This window comes from Falco peregrinus, chromosome 1, assembly GCF_023634155.1.
Source record: "Falco peregrinus isolate bFalPer1 chromosome 1, bFalPer1.pri, whole genome shotgun sequence".
Lineage (NCBI taxonomy): Eukaryota > Metazoa > Chordata > Aves > Falconiformes > Falconidae > Falco > Falco peregrinus.
The window spans coordinates 1,270,182-1,297,085 of record NC_073721.1 but is presented as its reverse complement, the minus strand read 5'-3'; the positions used below and the strand labels follow the sequence as shown (position 1 = coordinate 1,297,085).

The 26,904-nt window shown below is 47.6% G+C and overlaps 1 protein-coding gene across 1 annotated transcript in view; it reads right to left on the bottom strand.

The window, feature by feature from the left end:
* The window catches only part of TCERG1L (transcription elongation regulator 1 like), a 104,420-nt gene extending 89,116 nt beyond the window's left edge, over positions 1–15,304 (bottom strand). The window contains exons 1-4 of the mRNA XM_055793594.1: positions 15,184–15,304; positions 14,995–15,146; positions 13,450–13,593; positions 12,486–12,666 (exon numbers count right to left, since the gene is read on the bottom strand). Coding sequence (XP_055649569.1) covers positions 12,486–12,666; positions 13,450–13,593; positions 14,995–15,146; positions 15,184–15,304 — 598 coding nt within the window. The remainder of the gene's footprint in view (positions 1–12,485; positions 12,667–13,449; positions 13,594–14,994; positions 15,147–15,183) is intronic.
* Between the last annotated feature and the right edge of the window lie 11,600 nt (positions 15,305–26,904).

Here is a 26,904-nt window from a genome sequence, read left to right as displayed (position 1 = left end):
CACCCACGCTCAGTGTAGCTGGAGAGGCGTTCTTCTCAGAAACAAATCAGATTTTGCTGTAAGTACTTCCAAAAATTTCTTAAAGGGTTTCTTAGAATTGTCATTAATCACCCCACATTTACATGAATTTCAAGAGTTAAAAGTAGTAGTAAAATACTATCATCAATATAGCCTTCAGGGGAAAAAAATCCTGAATTTTTTTCCTAGCAGTGGTGGTTTCCCCAAATCTGCTTTTGCCAAGTCATGCTACACCCTGAGGAGAAAGGTAATAGTTGGCTGCCGAAATAACAAACCCCATCTCAGTGTCCTTCCTCAGCCTTCCAGCTCTGCTCTTCTCAAGCAAACAGATTAGCGGGAAACATCCGAGATGGGCAGCATGGTTTGATGTGAAGCAATTAAAAGAGCAGAGAGCAGCTGAAGAAGCAATGAAGAGACTATTCCGAGAGAATTCACTGATGGTGGGGAAAGCGGTGAAAGCACTGGGACAAGGCAGCAAAGCCATCACAAAGGATGATGTGCGATGGCCAAATATCTACCTGGTAACATCCGTGTGGAAAAGGGTCTAACAGGTGCAGAAGAGGAGCTGTTTCTGTTGTGCCTTCTCTTCTCGTCTAGCACAGCATCATGTACAAAAATTTTGGGAACTGGACCCTGCTGAGACCCACCAGACGTGTCACGTCCCACACAGAGCGTGCTCAGTGTCCTTTCTAAAATCCACCAAAGTCCTCTGCCCCCCCAGCCTGCGCCAGCGCTCTCTCTACACTCACATATGGCCTCTGCCACCAGACACAGCACACCACAACCTGTCTTTTGGTGACTGACATTCTGTAACACATTAAAAATTGAAACCACAAGATTTTCCTCCTTGAAGAAAAAACACCCAAACGAACAGAAATTACTTTAACAAGACGAAAGTAAAGGCTACTAACACTTATGAGATAGGAAGATCCACTCTCACCCAAAAAAAGTAATTCCAGACCTTCCCTTTCAGATAAAAAAGGTTATCTGTATTGTGAAAACTTACTGTACAGACAGTGTAATGAATTTTAAATTGCACTTGATTATTATAGTCTTTCACTCTTTGTATTCCGTTTTGCCTACAGGAAAACATTTTTACCAAAAGGTTATAAATATCGTTCCCAAAAAACCCATGTTAAAAAAAAATTTAAAAAAAAAAAAAAAGAGAGAGAGGAAAAAATTTCAAGCAGGTTAAAGACCTTTTGAACCTTTAATCTTTCTCAGAGAAAAAAGTATTAATACACAGAAGTATAATATTCCTTGTAACTTTTTTTAATGAATTTCCTTGTAACTTTTTTTAATGAATCACTGGGTTTTGCTTAGCCTTTCAGCCCACAAGCTACTGCAAGTGCCCAAAGGCCCTGTAAGAGCTCTTCTGCATTAGGGGGTGCTCCTTCGGGTGAGGACCAAAGGACCCCAACACAGACACCGACCTGGCTGCCTCTTCTTTTTTGCCTGGAGTAGCCGAAAGACACAGTTATAACACAACTGGATTTTCACTGCAATGTGCTGATCTGTCTCTATCCAGGTGAACGCGCACCAAGCACATGGAACTGCGCAGCACTTGATTCCTATCAAAGCTTTCCAGCCACCAAACCTCCCGTTTCAGTGTCGCTGCCCGTGCTAATGTAGGGTAGTTTAGCATGGGAAAGGGACACCAGAAACCAACGCTACTAGCAAAAAAATCACACCAAGTAACTTGGAGCAGCTTTCTAAGTGATCAGAAATTTTTTCCATTTATATTTAAAGTAAAAAATATTTTGAAGGGTTTCAATTTAAATGTATGTGCTGGGGGAGTCACATAAAATTAAACACTAACTAAAGTAAATAGAAGTTAAATGTTTTGACCTCAGAGTTAATAAAAGTCTGTAATGCTGAGGTCCTAAACCTCACCCACAGAACGATGTATACCATTCTTGCTTCTTTTTAAAGCGGTATGCAAGCTCCTTATTTTTAGCCATAAACAAGGGATCGCTAACACCCTGACTGTCTGTATCCCTGGCCCTTCTGGGTTTTCCCCGCTGCCCTCCCTGGCCTCAGGCACTGCTCTTCAGCCAGCCAGGCTGCTGCCCAGCCCCTTGGTCACTTTGAGAGACCCTATCTCACACTGCCTGAAAGCTCATCAGCTGAGCTCCTGCAGGACTTAACATTGGTGAACAGATAAAGAGCCAACATCTGCCTGACACCAGTTCTTGGCCAGGGCAAGGAAAGATCACAGCGCTCTGAGGGGTGTGCCTAGACATGGGCAATCACCCCTACCTCCACTGTAATTGCATGTGCGCCACGGAGGAATGGGGTACATGCCATTGTCTGGGAAACACCCCCCTGAACGCCCTATAAAAGACTGTGCCATCAAACATGAAGCGCCAATCCAGAGACCCCCAACAACAACGTAAACAGAGGCTATGGACCAACGGGACGTCACTGGATCCATGGTGGTGACCACCTCTTGCAACTCTATCGCAACTGTCTTTCCCTCTCTTTCTTATTACTGTTTTCTTACCACAACACATGAATGTTTTGTTTATACAAGCCCACAATAAATTTTCTTGGTTAGTGGCATTTGACCTCATTTGTGTCTTAATCTCACTATGGGTACAACAAAGAATCTCCCTGGCTTGGGTCTTCCCAGACTGGAACAGTTACGGAGCTTGCTGCACCCAAGCACTGCACAGTCCCAGCTGCTATCCAAAAAAATAATAAAAATGAAAAAAAAAATTTAAAAGTCCATCATTTGTGATTACAAAGCCATTTCAGAAACGTTCACTGAATGTCAGCTGACACCGCCCAAATCAGCTGCAGCCTGGAACAGAGGGCTGGCGGGATAATGCAGCCAGAGCCAGCCGATGCCCCGGCTGGTGTGGGACCTGTGCGTGGTGCAGGGTTGCAGCACCGCCCACCAGCCCAAAGTCTTGACAAGGGGTACACGTCTCACAGAGCAAATTCCCTCATTAGCTATCGCCGCCAGATGGGTCGAGAGGAGGGAGCAATAATGAAGAGCTGCTGTGGCAGCCCCATCACACCTGCACCCCCGTATGCACCCCCAGCCTGGGGAGACAGAGATCACAACCCAGCCACCACAGCCAGCTTAGCTCTAAGGCAACAGCTGTCAGGAAGTACTTAACGCCATTTCCAAAGACTTACGAAAAAAACTCCATGATATCTGAAAAAGCTCCAAAAGAAAAAAAAATTGAAATGGGAATTATTGTTTATTATCCCTTATTCCCTTTGCCTTCACCTGTAGAGTCTGTAAACTAAAGTCTTTTAGATGACAGGTCTTTATTAGGCTGTTATCAGGATTAAAACTGACAACTGCCTTCTGATGGAGAGGGGGGAAAAAAAGGTAGTTGAAGTAGGCTAAAATGACCGTTGTTGCTTAGAATCATAGAATTGTTTAGGTTGGAAAAGACCTTTAAGATCAGAGTCCAACTGTTAACCCAGCACTGCCAGGCCCACCACCAAGCCACGTCCCCGAGCGCCACATCTGCATGTCTTTTATATACCCCTAGGCATGGTGGCTCCACCGCTCCTCTGGATAGCCTGCTCCTCCTCGAAGAGGAACATTACAAGCAGGAATACCATAACCACAACCATACCAAGAGCTGGACAGAGACCAGTGGTTTCTGCCTAAACCTCCCTTGCCCTCCCAGCCCCACTGCTGCAGGGAGGCTCCGTGGCCACCAGCCTCCACGGAGGGAGGTTCTGCTCTCACCACCTTCTCTTGACCAACAGCGGTGGTGATCCCAAAGGCCTTTTCCAACACAAACAGTTCCATGATTCTACGCAGCAACAGTCATTTTAGCCTATTTCAACTACCTCCTTTCATTTTTTCCCTCTCCATCAGAAGGCAGCTGTCAGTTTTAATCCTGATAACAGCCTAATAAAGACCTGTCATCTAAAAGACTTTAGCTTAAAGACTCTGCAGGTGAAGGGAAAGGGAATAAGGGATAATAGACAATAATTCCCATTTAATTTATTTTTTTTTCAGAGAAGCAGTCTTGGCCAGCTAATCTATTAAAACATAAGGTTAAAAAAAAACCACAAAAAATAAACAAAAAAAAACCCCAAACAAACAAACAAAAAACCCAACCAAAACCAAACCAAAACAATAACATCAAAAAAAAAAAAAAAACAAAAAAAAACCAAAAAACCCACAATGTGGCAAACCCTGACAACTTACAGAAGAAAACAAGCCTTTTCTGCAGGAACTGTTCCTCCCCTTTGGAGTGGCAGGGGCCTGGGCAGAGCTGTGCCCACAACCAGCACGGGAACCCCCCAGGGACAGCGACCCCAGGCCCAGGTATGGCAGGACACCAAGAGAAAAATCATTTTCTGAAACTTATTTCAGCTGTCAGTTACAGATCTAGTATTTTTGAAAAGCCTACACACTGGATCATTTCTAGAGCTGATAAAAATCATCACATACATAAAAAAATGATAGCTAGGGTTAAAAGGCTACAGATTTTAAAAATGTTACACTTGAAGACACGAGTATTTTAATAATATAGTTATTTATACTACATATAGATACATGTACATTTACTGGCTTCAGTACATCCAAGGAGATGCTGGTTGGATTTGGATTTTCCTATCTCAAGGGGGCTGCTGCCAGCTCCCTCTGAGCAGCCAAGCAGGGGCTTAATTCAACCTTAAAGGCTGAATTCTCAACTTTCTGAATAAATCTCCCGTCACAGTGGTAGATGATCAGATGCAAGGTGCCAAGTGGAAAGAGGTATTAAAAAAAGGGCAAGGTCAGGGGCAAACTTCATATCTATAGACATTCGGTGAATATTAGGATTTGATTTTTTTCTGTTATTAGATAATTACCCAGAAATGGATAGCAGCTAGGAAGATAAGTTACTTTTATTATTGTTTTATTCACCAACAGGATTAGAAGGCTGTTTACTACAAGCCCTTGGGATCAAGCAGTAGCTACTCTCCTTGCTTGCTCCACGCAGCCCTTTGCCATTTAAAAGCTATTTTCTGGCGCCGCCAAGTCAATAGGGCCGATCCTCTTTGGCAGGCTGAGATGCCATTTCAGTTGGGTGCTTTCCATAGAATAAATGTATCTCTGAAAAAACCCACACAAACTACCAATAAAAATAAGTTTCCTTTTCAGAAACAATGAAACCTTTTTTTCTTTTTTTTTTCAGCATCTGTTTCAGTGGGCTTGGTGGTGCCTCCCACCCGAAAGCCAGAGGGCCAGTCAGTTTGCCAGGCTAGGCAGTGCTGCGGTGGGAAGCTGGCAAGCCTCCACCAGTGATAAATGACCAGAGACTTGGCTCCAGCAGAAAAACTCACGGAGATGCTTACAAAAGGAGGAGGAAATTGAAAGCGTTACTTAAACTGAGCCTGCCCCTACATAACACCATGCTGTCTGAGCATCTAATGCAGGATATCGCTAATGCCAGGCACTGGGGGAGACTCGCTTGGCCAGCACTAGCCAGGCTCAGGACACCACTCCAGGTCAGGAAAAAAATACTACTTTCACCCTCAGCAAAGCACATCCTTGAAATGATGGGCTCGAGCTTTGAAGATGGTTGCTTCTTGGTTAAGCCTCTCCTGACACTTCTTACACTATCCAAACCCCACTGCACAGCAATTCCTAAGTGCCCCAGCCTGCCAGGGCGAGCCCACTCCTGCGTGGAGCAGCTGCACCAAGGTGTCGGTGCTCTCCCTCCGGTGCCCAACAGCTGCCTGGAATTTAACTCCTATTCCTGCCTGCATGCAATGCCCTCCCATGCAATGCCCCCTGCCCCGTGCAATGCCCATGCATGTCTTAGGGCTTGCCATCAAGCATGATTTTAACAGGAGCTTCTGATGCCTCTTGCAAGGAACTTCGTCTTTTCATCAAGCCCAAATACTTGGAAGACCTACAGCACGTTAATTTATAGCAGCAGTACTGATACTTGCAGAAGGCAGATGACCAAGAACCTGCTGGCCCTGCTACCTAAATTGCACATGGTCTGAAATGTCAGCAGCTGAGCAACCGAAGCATTTCTCAATCAATAAAATGAAGCAATGGATTGACTTAAATAGCATATTTATCCCAATGCAAAGGAAAACATATCGATATCCCTATCTTCCGTAGCCCAAAGGGAGGAAAAAAAGCTTATTGCCTCTTCCATTTTGTAAACTCCAGCTATTGCAGGGGTCTGCCAGTAACAGCACCACTAGCAGCTAACTTTTTTGCTCATATGCAATAAATAAATATACCTGGCTTTTCACAAATACAAACAGCCTCTGCAAATCACTGAGAGAGGTAGATTTCTTTATAATGAGGTCTTGGGGCCAGGTAGGACAATATTATGACAGGGTCAGAACTAAAAGCCTTTCCCATAAACACACTGCACGTAGTTTTATTTCTAAAACTTCAGTGAAAAAAAAGAAATCTTAATTAGGCTAAACCTTGCACTTGATTTGGGCAGGTAACAGAAAAAGCACCAAAAAACCCACAAAATTAATAAGCAAAACAGAAACTTAGCAAAGGCTGCAATTAAAGTCAAGCATTCCCACAGACTTAATAACCTGTTCATCTCTGCAGTGCCTGAATTCCCCACAAATAGATGGTTTTCATGGCATTTCAGGGATATTCAGGTTCCTGCAGTGCTATTCTTGTCTTACAAAAAGGGAGCCCTAGCACATGCACATCAAATATTAAAGAATCCAATTTGAGAGGACCAAAACCTGACTACTTCTACATACACATGTGCTTCAAATAAAAAGCCTGTGTGTAGGAAATACAGAGTTGGAGGTCCTGTGTCATGTATTTTAAAACTCTTAAACCTAAGAAAATGGAACCCAAAATTAATACAAAGAAACCACATTTCTTGATAGATTTGCAGTGCCTGAAATTTAAACTGGCGTTACCTACAAAACTGTATCTGTACATATATGTGTACATGCATATACATTCTAATACTGATACTTGCTATGAAAAATATTGTCTCGCTTCTGTAAAGAGTAGTGGGATTAAAAGAAAGAAAAGGACACTAACAGGAAGGATGAAAATTTTAATCTACATAAGATTGCTAATTCTAAAGCAATTTGGTGAAAGAATATACAAGAACTCTTTATTCTGGCATTTCTGATTCCGACACCAATGGATGACAGAGCAAAGGGATTGCTATTGAGCAAAGAGACACTGTGGAAATGTAGAGGCAGCAATAAAGCTTTGACTTAACAGAAAGTATTTTCTATTGAAAAATCTTTCAAAAAAAAAAAAAGAAAGAAAGAAAGAAAAAGAAAGAAAAAAGAAAGAAAAAAAAAAAAGAAGTCTGATTTAGAGAAGACTATTTCTCTTCAAGGAAACGAACGCCATAAACCACTGAAAGTCTCCATTCCAAGTTAGTCTGCCTTGGTTACAAATGGAAAAGACACCCTGAGTGTTCTGTTAAAGATGAAAGCCATTAAAAGGCTTTCACCTCTTCAGCATCTCCTCCCAGCACTCACGGCTCCAACAAGGCTCCCTGAAGGAGCCCTCTGGAAACGCCATGCGTTTGCCGTAACGCATTCTGCTGCATACACCTTTGCGGCTGTTACTGAAGACATCCACAGTGCCAGGGCCAACACAACACTCAAGATCAGTAAGAAAATGCAATTTATGTTGAAATGGGTGTTAAAAAAAATATAACCCATTTGAGGACTGCCAAACATTTTGAAATGGAAATGGATGTAGAAGTGCAGAGGGGAGCATCCAGGATGCAAGGACTCATGCAAGGACCCGGCTGAAGATCCTGTATTACAAACACTCCACTGTCAAGGTTATGCAAGCCTCCAAACTGCTGCTGAGCAACTGCCCACCACTTTCACCCCTGGAAGCTCCTGAGGGTATTTATTCAGTAAGCCATCAGCAAGATTTACAGAGGCAACCTTCGCTTCCAGGCACTCGCAGCACTGGTTGCGGCTGGGAGCTGGCTCAGGTGTGTGGTTCAGTCCTTACCGCAGACTGAGGGTCTCCCTGCAGAATGCCTGGCTCTGTGTGCCGATGATCTGCTCAGAGTACGATGCCCTGAAACGAGCTGCAGACTATTACGGTCTTCTGTAAGAAGCACACCGATGACCAGTATATTACTGGTTCTACCGGAGTGCCTACAGACTGTTCGGTTTAGCATCACACTGGAGTTTCCTGGAGAGCCAGCAAGCTTTCAGTCCCTGCCAATGCAGGAGCCTGTGTGATACAGGACTGTGCACACAACTTCAGGAGACATTGACTCGCTAACCTTGCATTTCACAGTCACCCTCCAGCAAGCAGAAGGCAAACATGGATCTCAGGGGCTACAACCTGCAAGCCAACATCTCACTCAACTTCACAGAACCAATGAATATTTAACCTTGATGGGGATGCTTCCTTCACTCCCCTCATCACCCAGCCACTGCCGGAGCAGCAGCCTGCTGCGGGCTCTGCTCAGCAGCTTGTGAAGCACTTCTGGAGAGCTTCACTTCGTGAAGAGATGACAACACTTCTATCTGTAACCCCTGCCCCCTCCCTCACACAGGGCTGGATGAAAGGCTTGTTCTCCAGCTTTTCCTGAGAACTGATGGATGAAGCGGCTCAGCCACTATCACACCTGAGAAGTCATGGCAGTCCAGTGAAGTTCCCACTGATGGGAAGAGGGGAAACACAACTCCCATTTTTAAAAAGGGATAAAAGAAAGACCCAGGGAACTACAGGCCAGTCAGCCTCACCTCTGTGCCCAGCAAGATCGGGAGGCAGATCCCCCTGGAAACTGTGCTAGGGCACATGGAAAATAAGGGGGTCATTAGTGATAGCCAACAGCGCTTCACTAAACAGAAAATCGTGCCTGACAAACGTGGTGGCCTTCTACGATCAGCACTGGTGGGTGAAGGAAGAGCGACTGATGTCATCTGCCTGGACTTGTGCAAAGCATTTGACATTGTCCCACATGACATCCTCGTCTCTAAACTGGAGAGACATGGGTTGATGGATGGACCACTGGGTGGAAAAGGAATTGCCTGGATGGTGGCACTCAAAGAGTTGTTCTCAACGGCTCAATGTCCAAGTGCAGACCGGTGATGAGTGGCATTCCTCAGGGCTCCGTACTGGGATTGGCACTGTTTAATATCTTTGATGGTGACAGAGATAGTGGGATCGAGCGCACCCTCAGCAAGTTTGCCGATGACACCAAGCTGTGTGGTGGGTCAACACACTGGAAGGAAGGGATGCCATCCAGAGGGACCTGGACAGGTGTGAGAGGTGGGCTCGTGTGAACCTCATGAAGTTCCACACGGCCAAGTGCAAGGTCCTGCATGTGGGTCAGGGCAACCCCAAGCACAAATGCAGGCTGGGAAGAGAATGGATTGAGATCAGCCCTGAGGGGAAAGGACTTGGGCGTGTTGGTTGACAAGAAGCTCAACATGACCCAGCAATGTCTCCAGAGGAGACCATGAAGATGGTCGGGGGCTGGAGCCCCTCTGCCATGGAGCCGGGCTGGGAGAGCTGGGGCTGCTCAGCCTGGGGAGGAGAAGGCTCCGGGGAGACCTTAGAGCAGCTCCCAGCACCTACAGGGGCCAGCAAGAAGCTGGAGAGGGGCTTTGTACGTGGGCACGTGGTGACAGGCCAAGGGGGAATGGCCTTAAGCTGGGAGAGGGGAGATGCAGATGAGCTGTGAGGCAGAAATTGTTCCCCGTGAGGGCGGCGAGGCGCTGGCCCAGGCTGCCAGAGCAGCTGTGGGTGCCCCATCCCTGGCAGTGCTCAAGGGAGGGGGCCCTGCCCGGGGCACGGGGTGGGACTGGGTGGTCTTCAAGGTCCCTTCCCACCCAAACCATTCTGTGATTCTATAAAAACCTTCTCAAAAATACCAATAAAAACACACCCTTTGCAAGGAACCACTGTCAGCAATTCTCTTGAGAGCCAGGAATGCCGAAGCACAAAAACATGCCTTCAGACATTTAAAACAGCATCAATAAAAGTCAAAGCACAGAACATCATGTACCAGACAGCTACAGCTTTCATCAAATGGGTGCCACCAAGGGGTCTTGCCATTGCCCCCTCACCCCATGCTCAGCAGCCACCAACCACACAGGGATGTGTAGAATACACAGATGCCATATGGGCACACCTGACCCGGGACAAAGCCAGCCCTGACTTCACCCACACAGTAGAGTGTACAATACAGGAGACAAAAATATTAATCCTTTCTCTGTAAAAATATCTAGACGCTGCCTTCCTCACAAAAAATGCAGTATCCAGTAGACATAAAACAAGCTATCATTCTGAGGTGCGAAAATAAAATGTCACTACTTGCTTTAGGTACACAAAATGGTAAGTACATAAATTCATGTTTCACAATATGCGAGAGAATAATAGCTGGTTCCTTTTCTTACAGAAAATAACACCTTCTAGTAGCTGGAGCTCACAGCTGTTAAACTATGTGCATTGCCATTCACCAAACTCCAGTGCCTCATTCCTTTATCTTTGTAACATTGCTGATACATTGAGAAAACAATTATATCATTACTGATAACTGTGGAAGGCAAACCTGCCATTAAGACAGGCTTTCAAAATGAATGCAGCCACGTGGCCTGCAAAAAGCTTATTAACTTCTCAGTTTCAAACCACTTAACTAAGCAATTTGCTCTTAGTATTTTTATTACTCTTCATATTAAGTGTAAAGATTATATAGGACATACTTCAAGCACTACCGTAACGCTTCCGATTACGGCTGTAGGACACCGGTGTCGCCACCCTGCAGTAACGCCATCACCATGCACCCTTCTCTGCACCAGCTCTAGAGCTCACACACGGCCTGGGATGTTACTGGATCACAGCATCGGGCACATCAGTCAGAAATAAGATTTCAAGAGGGATGGGAAGATTTGGAAAGACGGTTGGGGGCCTTCATGCTCTCCCCTGCACCTCTCCCACCCAAAGGGGAGCTCAGGGGGGTTCTGAAGAGGTGGCAGCCAATGCTGCTGGGGGAAGGGTTGGATCCACCTGAAGGTCTCCTGAGACAACATGCTTGCGTGGGCATATATTGTCCTGGAGGCAGAAAATCTTTTCTCTGCGCTGCTTACAGACCACAGATGTGACACCAGGCTGGGAATGCCCTTGTTCTGCCAGGCATGCTTCCCTAACCCACTGCCAGGTACACTCTTGCTTTACATCTGAAGTACTGTGCTATAAAATATTTTTTTAAAGATTGCAATATTGAAAAAATATTTTAAATATTTCAGCGTTTCGCACAAACACATAAATAAACAATGGGCTGTTGCTCCCTTGCACAGAACACCTCCTTCATCATTATGCCTGTCCTTGAAAATATGCTTGGAACAGTGCCTCCTGTCTGGGAGCACAGCTCGGCTATTCCCCGTGGCACCCCAGGAGGAATGCATCGATGTAATGGGGTTTTGCCCATGGCACTCTCGTTTCTGAGAGCTGCTGAGTAGCACTTCAGTTGAGCATCGGGTGAATCTGGCAGGAGGAGAAGGCAGCTTACTGCAACGGCTTGCTAAAACATCAAAATATGGAACCGATTTGAGTGGTTCAACATGTTTCAATACAGAACAACATTCACTGCTAATTAATCAGTCTGGCAAATGAACCCAAAAAGTAAAGATCTCTTCCAGCACACTCTAACTGAATCTCCGCATTACTGGCAAAATGAAAGAAAACTTCCAGTGCGCTACACAGTTGCAAAATAAGAACTACTTTACAGGGCAAAGGCAAGGTAAGAGGGGCTCTGCTGTCAATCGAAGGGACGTTATTGCCATCTAAGAAAGAAACAACTGACAGCAAGCCATTAACGATATCCTAACTCTGAACTCAAGAATGTATGTTAGGGTTTTAAACATCAGTAGCATTCTACTTCTTAACCTTTTCTATGAAACAACTGCTATTTTAAAATACCATCGTAGCACCAAAATAGAGATATTCCACTTTACTGCAATGTATTTTCTGTTCTTTCCCAAATATAAAGCTTAGCTCTTTTGTTAACAGCTGTGACATACCTGAGTTATGCAGATTAATGGAATTTATTTCACAAATACTGCTGCGCATAACTGAGGCTTAATGAGATGATGGATCAATTGCTCTTCTCTACTGACAGCTGTCTACACAGACCACACCAAACACTTGGAAGCAGCAGCCACTGGGAGAGTCATACATGAACTGTGTCAGCAATTTCTTGTTTGAAAACAAACCAAGTACGCTGGGAGTGGCTGGCCCCATCATTCCAGAAGTTGACAACCAGTTATGGAATAATCAGTTACAATCTTCTATAGCTACACATGGTCTTTTCTTTCTTTAAAAGTAATTTAGAGGATGAAATGCACTTTGCCATCAAGGTTCAGATCAAGTGAGAGATTTTCAGCTGAATGGAATGAAACCCTTACTTTAGAGGAGAGGATGGCTCACGCATGTCTGAGAGATGCATTTAAAAAAAAAACAAACAACAACAACAAAAAACAAAAATCAGGTAAATGCTTATTATTTATGTCCTACTGACCTGGTATCAGCTGAGGTGCCAACACCACTGTGGGAAGAGGCCTGGAGGCAGCAGCTGGCCTGGCTATAGCCATAGCTACTTGATTTGTCATTAGCAGAGGTTTCTCATTTCCCTGGAAAAGCCTTGATTCCTCAGGATGTATCCATGCTGAATCCAGAGCAAATGCATTATTCAAGTATATCTGTCCAACACAAATAAATAAAAGAATGTTAAGTTTTTAGATATAAAATTCAGAAATAAAAGTGAAAATAAAGTATTTTTAACTCAATATTATAGCACACACAGTGTCTCAAGTTGGGGACGAACATGCAAAAATAGATTGATTTCTGCTCCATCAGTCTTATAGACGGAGTTTAGCTGAGCATCTAAAAATGAACTGGCTTTTAACATGACGAACCAGCTGATGCAGCATCACAAAAAACCAAAAGAATCAGCTGAAGACAATCGTGTCCCAGACACAGCTACTCTGGAGCATCTGCAATTTAGAGACCTGGGTCACCTTCTGAACAGGAGACATGGGGGTGAGGGAGGGAAATGGGATAAAGTCACAAAGCCACATTTTAATTATGCAGCCAGGTGAATATACAGATGTAGGGAACTGTGGGCGGGATGAGGGCACAGGACCACTAGTGACACCCGGGCACCAGGGACATGGCAGCGCACAGGGGGACAGTGAAAGTACCAAGAAGAAAGGGAAAATGAAAAAATCTTATCATCACATCCCATAGCAAGATTAAAACATTCTACTCAGCGTAATAAAGATTTAATATTAAGATATTTTTGTCTTTTTAAAACTTCAGAAAAGTGAGGATGCATAACCGCTGAAGTAGCCTCCTCCATCAGCCATCCCTTACATCCCAGCTACTGACCTTTCACATGCCTTCGCAATTCACAAACCCCTAAAATTTTTCAGCTTATATACTTTAGCCTTAAAAATACTTAAACATGCCAAGACCAGACTTACTTTGCAGTTCGGTAGCCTTTTATCGATCCAGTTTTTCCCAGCATGAGGAGGAATTGTAGATGTGTACACAGGTGGAAAAACAGGAACGAATTCCACGTTCGAAGGTGAAAATCCTATGACTGGAGAATGAGCTCCAAATATCCACTTAGGGGAAGAAAGTGGGAAGAAAAGTTAACAGAAGGATTTCACCCTGAGTAAACTGATGCTCTTCATGATTTCCTAATTACATAAAAGATAAGTACAGATAATTTCAAATGTGTATCCTCAGTCCAGCGACCATTTGTGTTTCTTTAGGCATTATACAGCGAGCGACACGTGGCACTGACATTATAAACTGCTTTAGAGAGCCAGGAATCAGTAGCCTGGCAGTGAAGCAGTACTTGGCTAATGGCTGCTAGTCGCCAGGGAAGCTTGGGTTTTTCTCTGCTCAGACAGCATCTCACATACAAAACAAAAACATCACTAGAAAGTGTTTTTAAAATCCGTCTCGAGGCAAATGAGAACCAAAGGAAATGTCGGAAACGTTATTTTATCTTAACTTAAATCCGTTTGGCAAATGGGTTCCCACAGTAAAACCACCTCTGCAGTTTATTTAAGTGGTCTCACACTGGAGAATAATTGATGTTACTATTTCATTAGACCCAGCACTACCTATTTTCTCCCTCCCACTCACTCTGCTCCCAAACCACAAGAGACGCTCGTGTTCGAAAAAGCTGGAAATCATCACATGAAATCGAGCAGATACTACAGCGCTCACCTCTCTGTTTTATTTTCACTTCTGTCTAGTAAAAAATACAGACACAAGGCAAAACTACGAGTACAGCTTCCGATCGCTCCGCTCTGACTGGACAAACACTCCAGCAAGCCGCTTTACTGTTTCAAGCAGCCTTGCGACAGCAATTAATAATTGAAATATTCATCAGGAAAAGCTCTGATGAGACAGATCGGTTCAACTGACGTGACTTAAAACTTTAGCCTTTAGGAATATTGAAGAAAAAAAAAGAAAAAAAAACAAACCACCCGACTGTACGGGCTCTGCTGGAGTGTTTCGGGGCTCTCCCTGCAGAAGACGCATCCTGCCGCCGGCGTGTGCCGGGTGCCGGGAGAGCCTCGCCGGAGGGACCCGGGACCCTCTCCCAGCCCTGCCCGCCCCGGGGGAAGCCTCACGGCCGGTGTTAGAAGCCGGGGGAAGCGCTGCGCCCCCCCGCACGCCGTACCGCTGCGGCGGCTGCCCGGCGGGGAGCGGAGCCGCGCACCGTGCCCGCAGCGCTCGGTGGGGCACAGCCCGGGAAGGGGGGGCGGCCCGGAGAGGGGGCGGGGAGCACGGACCGGGGCGGGGGGGAGCACGGACCGGGGTGCAACCGCGGCCCCGCGGGGTCCCGTCCCACCGGACCCACTCCCCCGGGCGCAGCCCCACCAGCGCCGGGGCCGCGCGGAGGCTCCCTGCCCGGGGCTGGCGGTGGGCTCCGGATCGCGGAACCGGGGAACTCCCCGCCCGCCACCGCGCCCTGCCGAGACCCCCGGCCCAGCCCGCGCCGCCCGTACCTGCCCGTGGAGCAGCGCGGCCCCGTGCTGGTCGGCGGCGGCGAGCAGCGGCAGGAGCGGTTCGCAGGGGACGCGCCAGCCCGGGGCGGCCCGCAGCAGCGCGGCAGGGGGTGGCGCGGGCGGCGGCGCCGGCAGCAGCAGCGGAGGCGGCGGCGGCGGAGCGGGGGGGAGCCCCGGTGGCAGCGGCGGCGGCACCGACCCTGACGAGCCCCGCGGCGGCCGGGACCACCCAGGCCCAGGGGGGAGCCGGGGGCTCGGCGGGGGCCCAGAGCAGGGGCGGCGGCCGCTTGGCTGCGGGAGCCGGCAGCATCCTACATGGCACGGGGCGCGGCGGAGCCCGGCCGCCCCAGCTCCGCACCGGCGCCGCCGCCGAGTGAAACTCCAGTTCGCGGCGGGGCGCCGCCGGCAAGCTCCGCCCGCCCGGGGGGGGCAGCGGGCGGGGAGCGGGGCGGGGGCCGCGCTGGGGCCGCCCCGGGGGGGGGGGAGGCACCCCGTAACCGGCCCGGCCGCCCCCCCCCGCCGGAGGTAGGGATGCTTTGGTGTGGGGGTGCACCCGGTAACCGGCCCGCCGGCTCCCCGAATGAGGTAAGGATGCTTATGGGGGCGTGCACCCGTTAACGGGCCCGCCGGCTCCAAGAATGAGATAAGGATGCTTTTGGGGGGGTGCACCCGTTAACCGGCCCGGCCGGCCTCCGGGGCCAGCCCGCCCCACAGGCACACCCCCCTCCGGAGGCAGAGCTGCTTAAGGGCGGGGGGGGGAGGGGGGGGGAGGGGGGGGGGAGGGGGGGGGGAGGGAGGGGGGGCGGGAGGGGGGGGAGGGGGGCGGGAGGGGGGGGGGGGCGGGGGGCGCTCTTTCAGGCGTCATACCGCGTCGAGGTTTTTCAGCAGCGCCTGGAAGAAAGGGCTCTTCTGCCGGTGGGTGAGTCACGGCTCCCCCCTGGGGTCTGGGAGCTTTGGGGAGGTGGCGGGGGACCAGGCGCTGAGGAGATGCGCGGTGCGATGGAGCAGGCACGGGCACGGGGCTCTGCCCCCCTCCCCCACCCTGCGCAGGGAGCGCGGGCAGGTTCTCTAGGGGAATCGGCAGTGGGCTCAAGCACCCCACGGCTGCCCCTCAGATGGGGCCCTTCCCCTGTCGTCGATAGGAATAACACGACTTTGTGTGCATCCAGCAGGAAACAATACCGTTGCCATCACTGCTGCCCACAAAAAGGTGTTTTGGGGAGCCCAGCACATCGCTGAGCTCCACACCTCCTGCTGCTGCTGTTGGGAAAGTGGGGAAGAGCCCAGCTGCCCCTGGCACAGCCACCAACTCTGCCACATGCTGTCCTGCTGCCCGCTGCTTCTGCCAGGCGGGGGAAGAAGCCATTGGTCGCTCCTCATTAAAAATTAAGCTTTAACTCTTGGTCACAGGTGACCTCTAGCAGTTAGGGGTGAGCCATCGTACTTGGTGTAATGAGTCGAGGGAAAACAAGCACTGACCTCCTCTGCAAAGCATAGAATGATAGAATAGTTTGGGCTGGAAGGGACCTTGAAGCCCACCCAGACCCACCCCCGTGCCCCGGGCAGGGCCCCCTCCCCCCAGCCCAGGCTGCTCCCAGCCCCATCCAGCCTGGCCTTGAGCCCTGCCAGGGGATGGGGCACCCACAGCTGCTCTGGGCAGCCTGGGCCAGCGCCTCGCCGCCCTCACGGGGAACAATTTCTGCCTCACAGCTCATCTGCATCTCCCCTCTCTCAGCTTAAGGCCATTCCCCCTTGGCCTGTCACCACGTGCCCACGTACAAAGCCCCTCTCCAGCTTCTTGCCGGCCCCTGTAGGTGCTGGGAGCTGCTCTAAGGTCTCCCCAGAGCCTTCTTCCTAGGCTGAACAACCCAAACTGTCTCAGCCCATCTTCACAGGAGAGGTGCTCCAGCTCCCTGATCATCTTTGTGGCCCCTTGATAATCTTTGTAGTCTCCTCTGGGCTCAAGAGCAGGTCCCTTCTCCGGCCCAGCTCAGGCAGTCGTAGGGTAAGCCACGCTGGCAGGGCAAGGAACTCATTTGCTTGCAACCTGTGGGCTTGTTTCTCCTGCCTTCTCCTTAATACATTCCACGGCTGAAAGGAGAGAGCTGAGCAAGCCTCTTCTAGCTGCTGACAGCATCATAGCTTCCAGCATCTCCAGCAAAAAATTAAAGGCATGAACAACATTAAAATGGGCTGAGCCTGAGTTCACAGAACATACGAATGCTTCAACTTTATGGCTTAAAATCATTGCTTATGTTTCTCTGCCAAACAGCACTGTTCCAGCTCTCCATCATAGCAGCACAACAAGTGCTGCGCAGTGAGAAAAGGCAAATATCGAGCTGCACCGGTCCTGAGTCTGCAAATCCCCACAGTCCCAGAGAGCCAGAGCACAAAGGAAAACGTACTGCAGGTGATGCAGCTGTACATAGGCAGACAAGGGGCTTCTCAAAACTGTCCAGAAGAAAGTCAAAGGTCTCAGAAATTAATCTTCTCTCTCTTTTATTTGGTGTGCAGAGGAATTGGATCTCCTGTGGCAGTGAATAACCTTAGTAAAGGCAATTCCCAAGAAGTTTGAAATCAAATTATTAGGATCTGTGGATAAACATGAGATCAGGGAAATATATTGCTTATAATTATCCTCAGATTGATACTGGGAAATACAGATTTGAGTAATCTAGAAAGTGACAGAAATCAGATAAAGAGAAGATCACTGCTAACTATTTTAGTGCTAAGCTATTTGTAAAACTCCAAAGTCACTTCCTGGTAACTGTAACGGAACAGAGAAACACACACACAATGACAACAACAACAACAAAAAAAAAAGAAAAAGAAAAATGGTTGTTTGCTATGAAATGCAGTGGTCCTTGAGTAGTCTGGTTTAAATGCAATAGTTCACCTGTAAAATGCTGAAAATACCCGCAAAATTTCTTTTTTATTATGGCTGAAGATTTTTTGTGGGGAGGAAAAAGGTTGGGATAGATTTTGAAGAAGTTCACCAACTTCTTTAGTGTCTGGACAACACTCTTGGTCATACAGTCTAGTTTTAGGTAGTCCTGCGAGCAGCAGGGAGTTGGACTCAGTGATCCATATGGGTCCCTTCCAACCTGAAATATGCTATGAATCTATGAACTGTTTGTGTCCATCCACCTCCACATTCCGCAGCGTACCCCTCCTGTGCCTGTGCACCCTTGCCAGGTAGCGGGGGATACTTACAGCTACTTTTTCCCAAGGTACACAACACTGACAAGGCTACTTCTTCTATTTAAGGTCCAGAAGAAAGGTTGTTTCTTGAAGGACTTTATTCCCTGTGCTGAAACCATGACTAACATCAGCCCATTAAAATCAGCAAAGGCCAGCCTAAATCCAGCATCTGCGTAACTATTTAAAGCACAAATCACTGTTGTTATTTAGACCATCAAAAACACTGATTAAAAGATGAAAATAATTATAATTTCTTAGCAGTGGGTAGGCTTACTAAAAACTTTCCTAAGTTAGATGGGAAAGTCTGTACGTGTAATGTGGCTTCGGAAAGTCCCAGCTCGCTCAGGTCAGCGGGGGTCAGAGGAGAGTTTCTCATCTGAAGGACATGTTATCACCTGGCGGAAGGGGGTCACACACAAGCATCAGCTGCTTTTTTGCTTAGGCTTTCTTTACCTATACTTCAAAAAATAACAACATAGTTGTTGTTGCCTTCCTCCCTAGAGCTGGGGAAGTATTTGGGTGTTTCCCCGGCTATTTGTGTGGCAAGTTTAAGACAAGTCCATACACAGGATGCTCACCGTGGTCCAAGCTCAGCACTCCCAGGCTGCGGCCAGGCAGGGAAAGGGTGATGGCAGGGGTGAGGGGTGATGGGCAGGAATGAGGGGTGACAGCAGGAGCAAGGGGTGATGCAGGAGCGAGGGGTACCGGCAGGAGCGGGGGGCTGCATCATCCACCAGAGACAGGCAATGTATACTGCCAAGGCTCTGCTTTTCCCAGCCAGCCCAGAGAGTGGCAGTGATGCCGAGTCCAGCGCCGGCGCGGAGATGGAGCCCAGCGCAGTGCGCAGCGATTGGCATCATCGGGACGATCCCCAGCTCGGGAGCTGGGGGCTGGACGGCGTCCCCTCACCCTGCCGCGCTGGGTGGTGGCTGGGTGCTCGCCGGCTCTGAAGGTACAAAGTGAAAAGGTTCAGATAAAGTTTTCACATTCTGGACTCGCTCCCCATGCTTGTATGCGCAGGCTCTGTACCTCTTCTTCTTCAGAGCATGGGGTGGCTGCCCCTAAAGAATGAAGCGTCATCTTTAATGCTGCTTACCACCAACTGCTTCTTCTGGTGGACTTGGCAGCGTTAGGTTGACGGTTAGATTCAATGATCTTTCCCAATCTAAATGATTTTATGATTCTGATATTCCCCCTCCAACACACATGCAGTAGGTTTCTTTGTTCTGGTTAGGGGCTGCCCTGAACACGCATCTTCCTCCTGCCCAGCCCTTGCGTTTTCCGTAAAGGAAAGGCTGGAGGGATGTCCTCGCATTCGAGTAACACAGGTCTGGGTAGTTCCCAGCTCCTCATGGAGCTTACTCCCAGTGCCCGTGGCAATGGTATTCCTCATCTGCTGACAAGCTTGTTATACATTCCTGTGAACCAAATGGGTATTTACAGCCACATGTGCTTGAAATGGCGTGTATCACTGAGAGAACGGGACAGCAACCCACTTGTCATTCCAGCATTGGTCCTGTGCAGTCACCCCAGCTGCAGTATTACCTGCCTCTGGAGGAGTCTCAGCACAGGATGAAATTCGTGACAGTGATGCTGATGAAGGGGAGATGCTGGAGGTCTGCTGGGGTGGGCTAAAGAATGGACAGGAAAGGATGGAGCAGAGACATGGTAATAACCTGTAAATATGTGCAAGAACTGCTGACAAGAAGGGATTGATCTGTTTTTCATGCTCCTGGTGGACAGAACAAGAAGCAGCACTTCTTGTCACTTTTCGTGACAAAAGAGAGAGTTAATAGGAAGGCCATGGTGGAAGAAGAGAGGTGGCTGGGGCATAAATTTTTTCGACTATTGCAACTTCAACTTGGAAGTGCTTTGGGGGGGGAAGGGGTGGGAGGCACCTGAGACTCACATCTGGTGCACACGTTAGCCCTTGAATACTGCAAAGAGTATTCCAGATAGCCAAAGAGCCAATTTAGTGCTGAAACAACAGGTTTAGACCCATCATCTCTAATTTTAAAGTCTGAAGAATGAGTCTAAAGACTCAAAAAAAGGCATCCCTTTCATTAATATCTAAATGATAGACTTTTCTTACTGAGGACATTATCAACCACTTTTCTTCATGCTGAGGTTGTCGTGTGAGACAGTATCAGGTAATGACCAAACTTTCTGTTGTTAATGCACCGAACTATTTTACAGAATGGGTGGTGTAATTCTCCATTCTAGCACAGTAGCCATCCGTAGGGATAAATATAATTTGACATGGTAAATATGAACAGAACAGTATCCTGCACCCTGTTCCAGAAGGCATTACGTAGATCGCCCTGTATACAGGTATATCTGTAGCCATGTATATTTGAACATGCTGAAGTTGCCTGCAGATGATAGCACTGACCAGAATCTCAGCAGAATTCCATGCTTCAGAAAATTCCCAATAAATAAATTCATCCTTGCTTCCGTGTGCTATCTAAGCTCAGAGTCCCAGGGAATGAGGTTTGCAGCTATCTTTACCAGCGTCTGCCTCTCAGGTTAAACTGCTCATTTCATACTGTGCAGAGGGGCTGGAGCGAGGAGAGGGAATCTCCTCTGCCATCGTTGGGTATCTTGTGCTGTGTGAGAAAGTAAGGCTGAACACAAGCAGATTTTTTTTTTAAATTATTTTTTTTTTTTTTGTGGCGCTAACCCACCTGATGCACTCCTTCACAGCAGTGCAGCAATCAGGAACCCCATCTGAGGAGCTCTTATTTCTTCCCAAGCAGAGCTGTCAAAATACCTGGGCAAACAAATGGCCTGGCAAGGTGATTATTCTGTTGAGTTGCCTCATAGCAACATAGACTAATAGTCCGCCCTTTGGGTTAATCCTTATCTGCTGCATTAGTCATTTGTTTCCAACAGTGGTAAACAGCAGATATTTCAGCAATGTATCAAATAAACCCACTGTGCACCTAATTGTGCAATACCATGCTACGAAGGGAAATGAGCTTCTGAGTCCAGTGATCAGCTTATAGTCTGTAGCACAAGAACTGATTGTCCCCCCATCTTTCATTCCAGCTAGCAGAATCACAGATGCTGTTTTTATTCTCCTGTGTAGCTCATCGGAGGCTTTGACAAATCCTTCTTTTTGGAAGTGGTGGCTACCGAGCAGCAGTCCTTCTATACCCGGATAGAGGGATTAAACCTGATGCCTAAACCAGTCAGGTTCTCACGGGATTTAGCTGCCACTGCCTGTGCCCAGGAGGAGCTATGCAGTACATGTGCATGGTGGATGGTGGGACAGATTCCACTGCTCCTCAAAACATGAGTCAGTCCTCTGCCGAACAGGGTCCCTGAGGCAAACACATCAAATGAAAAATCCTGCCATAAAATGACCTTTTGTTTCTATTCTCCTAATGTGAAATACCTGATCTCTGATCCGATTTTTGCTAAATTCCATTGATTTCCATGAGCCCAGTTTCAACCTATTAAGAGAAATCAAAGAAATAGCAGTCAAATGAACAGTAGCTTCAGTGCACTAAAAATCACTGCAGGAAAACACCTGTGATACCTAACTTCAGCCTTCCTAGGACCCCTTTTTCAGTCCCTGGGGACGGTGAAAATTGCCTTGAGACACCTGGCTCCCCAGGAGGTCCCCCCATCTCTCTGGCAGGAGGTGATCCACGGAAAACCGGATCAGACAGTCAGACCAGCACTGTTGAGTACCTAGAGGACATAGACACTCTAAACTGCAGCAGGAGACAGGCAAGGAGAATGAAAAACCCAAACAGCAGAGAATAGTGTTTAAGCAAGTGGAGACACTTCAGCAAACTACCAACAGATCACCTAAATGGCTTCAGGCTGAAGGGATCACCCTGTTTAGCAACAGGTAAGAGGTAAAGGAGCAAGCAGCAGGATTTGGCCATGGCCTGGAGACCTGACAGAGCATCTGAAGCTTTGCAGATGGTTCTGCCACCCCAGGGACATACCTGTAGGTCAGCACAGCCCCCGGCCAGCCTGGGAGCACGGTTGATTTACAGTTTGCAAATGAAGAGTGTCAAAAACCATCTCTGGGTGGGGAAATGGATGGAGCAACGTTCCTCAATCCCCAGCCTGCCCCAGCAGGGACTGACACCTTCTGCTGGCATCAATGAACTGTGTCCTCGTAATGCTGCCGGTGATCTCTGGAGCGGCTTTGCCATCAGCACCATTTACATCTCCCAGATAGTCATTTGTTCCTTTTTCACTCTGTCTTCACACTTGCCAACCTTCAGGATTCTCGGGAGCCCCAACAGGAGATTATGGCTAATCTTCACCTTCCCGGGTGCTGGATTAACCCCATGGCAGTTTGAGCAGCTGTCAGAGAAGGACATGATTGCACAAAGATGATTAATTGGCAAGATAAGCTATAAAATATGAATTTCCTTCAGTTTGTTTTCCAAGTTCTTATACAATATTCTCAAACTATTTTTATACAAAGGTGGAATTACTGATGCTGAAATCTCAAACTCTGGTTATTTAGGGAAGGAAAACAAACGAGAGACCTCTGCCCTTCAGTTGTATGGTCATCTGAAAGCAGGAGCATAGAGGGGGAGAGCCAAACATCTTCTGCCAGGACTGCTGGGACAGCTAAGCCTGTTCACTAAAATCCTAAATTTATTATAATCCTGTTGGATACAGGAGACAAACAAGTCTTTTTTTCTTTAAAAACAGAACAACTAATGCATAGTCCAGAGTAAAGCTCTGCGGGGTTTTGCATATAGGAAGATCAATTCAGCTAAGAAAAGAAACAGAAAGGCCTTCAAACCAAGAGAAATATAAAAAATGGCATATTTTGTATATGCACGCTAGAGACTAAAGTTGCTGGAAACATTTTCTTTTTGAATTGAAGAATAAAGAGCACAGTGATTTGAGGTAAGAACTGCTTTCTAACTAGTCAGCTGGAATACATGTCTGCTCTGATTTTAACCCTCCTCGGTAGCCATTCCCAGTTCCACCCCCCACTAGCAGAAGGATAAAATAACCTCTAGGATTAAGACACCTACCTCCACCTGCCTGTTGTCCCAGAGCACTGCTGAGAACACACACAACTCACTTTGATCTGGGCCTTCCTTTGAAAGACTCCAAAAAAGTTTCCACGCTCGATTTGGGACTGAGTAACGTATAGATGCACCAACCTGTTTCCCCTCTACACCCAGACAGGCTGGATGGGGATGGCTAAAACGAATCCTCCCCATGTACCTGGAATTTATGAAATACAGTCAGGGCAGTGGTGCTGCCCTCACGCACCACCTATCAGTTTGTGACATTTAGAAGTGTAGTAGCTGCTTGTTTGGCAAAGCATTATATGAAGGTAAGGGAGCTTCTCAGGAATGTCAAGGAACAGAAGTCACCTCCCCTTAAGTACAAACCCTGCTGATGCTCCTGTGTTGACCCAGTGCTGGTCCACACAGTCCCAAAGGGCCCTGGGGGCTTTCTGTAGGAGGTTTTCCTGGCAGGCATTGCTGACCACTGGCAGAAAGAGACAAATTTCCTTATTCCCTCCTGTCTTTTCAGAGCCTACATCTTGTCTGGAAGGAATCTGTGTGTCTCAGAGGAGACACTGCAGAAACATAGCATGCTCAGAATCAGATTTACACCTTCTTAGTCCTCCAAAATACTGAGGCACACGCTTAGTATCGAGGGTTTGAAGAGAAGATGTTGGTTTGCAGCTGGTACACCACAGAAGAGAATCAGTAGGGGTGTTTTACTTTTAACCTCTCAGAAGAGAAATGCTTTCCTGATTTACATTCTTCAGCCATCACTGAAATCCTAGAGATCTGGTCCTCAGCATCAGCACATGCGTCATAAGCATTTCACCTCAGGTAGCTAAGGAAGAAATTTTCAGCATTCCAGGTTCCCAGTAAAGTCAGATCAATGAATTCGCTCACAATAACTTGCTTAGACATAATTTTTGTGAATTTCAGCAAAATGTGTATGTGATAAGCTCAAAACATCTAGCTGTGGATTCAAGCTCAAAAAGCTGTGGATTCCAAAACAACAAACAACAGATGGTGCCATCTCACATCTACCTACTACTCTAAAGAGATACTTGATGGATAGTCAAATGAACTCCCTTGTAGAAAGACTAACAGTAGGGTTTATAATATAAAGATCCAATTTTTTTTCTGGTGCCCACTAGTAGCTAGTTTATCAAGAAAAGGTGAAGAGCAGTAATCAAATCTGCACGCTCCATAGCACTTGCAGGGCAGGCAAAAGATACAGTCCAGCAAAACAGTCTGTCACGTTCTCAGCAACTTGGTTATTTTCGCTCAAAAACAAGTTCCATTTCATCCTGGAGGGATAAAAAACCTGTCCTCTTCTGGCTGCTGTAGACCACTCGGCATTATAACACTGTGGTCTGCATGGAAGTTGGAAGAAGACCCTGTATCAGTTCTTGCAGTCCTAAACAAACATTTGTTATTGCTTAATCTCCAGTTTAGAAAAGATCAGTTTTCCAGGAAAGACATGGGAGCAACACTGCATTAACTGATAAGACATCAGACAGCAAAACAGCCCCACAGCTTATCTCATAGTCGCAAGGCCCTTCCCGAAACCTGCTTTATTCAAACTCAGCAGCAAACTTTAGAAATAACAGGAACAAAGGAGCAGCTCTGAAATGCAGCTGACACCGAGAGCAGCACAAGGTGTGGTCAGCTTTGTGGTGGGCTAGAAACTCATTCATCACACCATGCCTTGCAGAAAGTCTTCAAAATTGCCCACAGGACACAATTTTCTGTCTCGGAGTTGCTGTTTCCAGCATGCACAGTGACTCCTGGTCCTCGAAGGATGGTCCTATCATCCACCAGACAAGGAGAAGGCTTCTGGTACGGACATGATGCCCCACAGCAAGGGTCTGGGTGCCAAGTGGGAGTGTTGGAAAGGTGCTGTGCCCACCCACCACAATACTGTTGTACACAACATGCACCAAATCAGTTGGTGAAGAGACAGTAATGTTTCATGCCAAGGACAGACTTTTCCTGAGGCACCTAATTATCATCAGCCCACATGCTATTTTCACAAATTGCTTAGAAGGGCTTATTGCAAAGGCAGCGTTATGAGACAGTTGGTTACACTGAACTCAGGTTATTTAAAATACACAAGGGGGGCGAGTCGTGGGCACTTTGGTCTCTGCGTAAGGTGGAAAATCATTACTACCTCTACTTTTTCTGTGTTACTCCAAGGTAAAAATACATGGGGTTGGCTTCTTAATTAGGTGGTTACCTCCCCATGTTAACACGGTTATGTCAAAGATCATTGCAAGTTTAAAACTTCACTTTATCAGCCAAAAAAATTACACTTTTATGAGCTTTATCCTCTTTGTAGTAACTTCTAATACACTTTTGTTACCTAATTATCTCTCTTCCTAGATTATTGCTCTTAAGTAACATTATTATTCTGGATTCAGTAGTGGAGGCAGCATACCAGATCACATACTTGTCTCCAAAACTGTTTGGGGAACCAAATGTGGAAATATCAATGTCAAGTTACAAAAAGATGTACCAAGACTAATTATTCCATCTGGAAACCTTCAGATTTAATTTCTCCAACATTAAATCCCCCGGTATCATTCTTCAGTCACTCAGCCGTAATGGGTTCTGCTCCGCTCCCAGAAGAGCATTTTGCAGCACATTCAGGACAGAGCTCTCCCGGTCTCTCCTTATTGCAGCTACTTTTGCTTGCCACCTAATTACCCATTTCAGGGGTGATTTTACCTTGCAGTTAGCTCTTAGCTTAGGATGTTTATTCCACCCCCAGTCCCTTCTCCTGCAATTCAGGACGGTGACTGGCAAGCCTATGAATAGGGCTGCATGCTGCATTTCGCCTCCCCCCGTGCCCGAGCTTTCCTTGCCTTCGCAAACGGGCGGGCGAGCAAGGCAGGGGTCGGCTGGCAGCAGCAGAGCCACCACCCTCTGTAAGCAGCTTAGGGCTGGATGAAGAGACGCCTGTTTTTCAGACCTATTAAAGTGCTCAGCCATTCACTTAGGAATTAGGTAGAACACAAAACCGTTCTAAAACCAAATGCTTCATAAAAATCCCTGCATCTAGAACTGGGTGCATGTGGTTGCCCTCCTGAGCAGGCAGAGCTGCTGTGCACAGGAGGCACTCGAGCCAAGAGAAGGGTCTGTGGTCTGCCAGAAACCTCCGGTGCCTGGATGTCCTCTGGCCAAGAACAAAACCTGGTCCAAGCTTCTCCAGTAAACGCTAAGCTCCCAGTTGTTACAAGGTAAGCAGATACCAGCTGTATCTCCCAGCATGGTTTTGGGGGTAGAACTCGGTGCTGCTGCCTTGGGTAGCCACCACCTCAGAGAATTGTGCTCCATCACCTCAAGGGATCAGAGCATCCCCCCAGCACCTGGGGTGTGCAGCTTGGAGAGACAATGCAGTATACATACAGCAGCAACAGCCTGCAGCTTCCCCCACCTCCTGTGAGGACCCCCAGGAGAGCAGGAGGAGGAGATGCTGGAGAGGGTCCAACTCGCCTCTCTGATTCTATTCCCAGCCCTGGTGCAGGAATGGGGGAGGGGGGAGGCAGGCGGTGGTGCATGCCGCTGGACACCAGTGCACCAAGAGCAAAGGACAACTGCTTCTAGCTCCATCCCTCCACCCCAGAGGGGCCGGTGCTGCCAGGTCCTCACACCAGCCCTCATCCTGGGCGACCCTCATCCATCCCTGCAGGGTGTTCACCCACCCATCCAC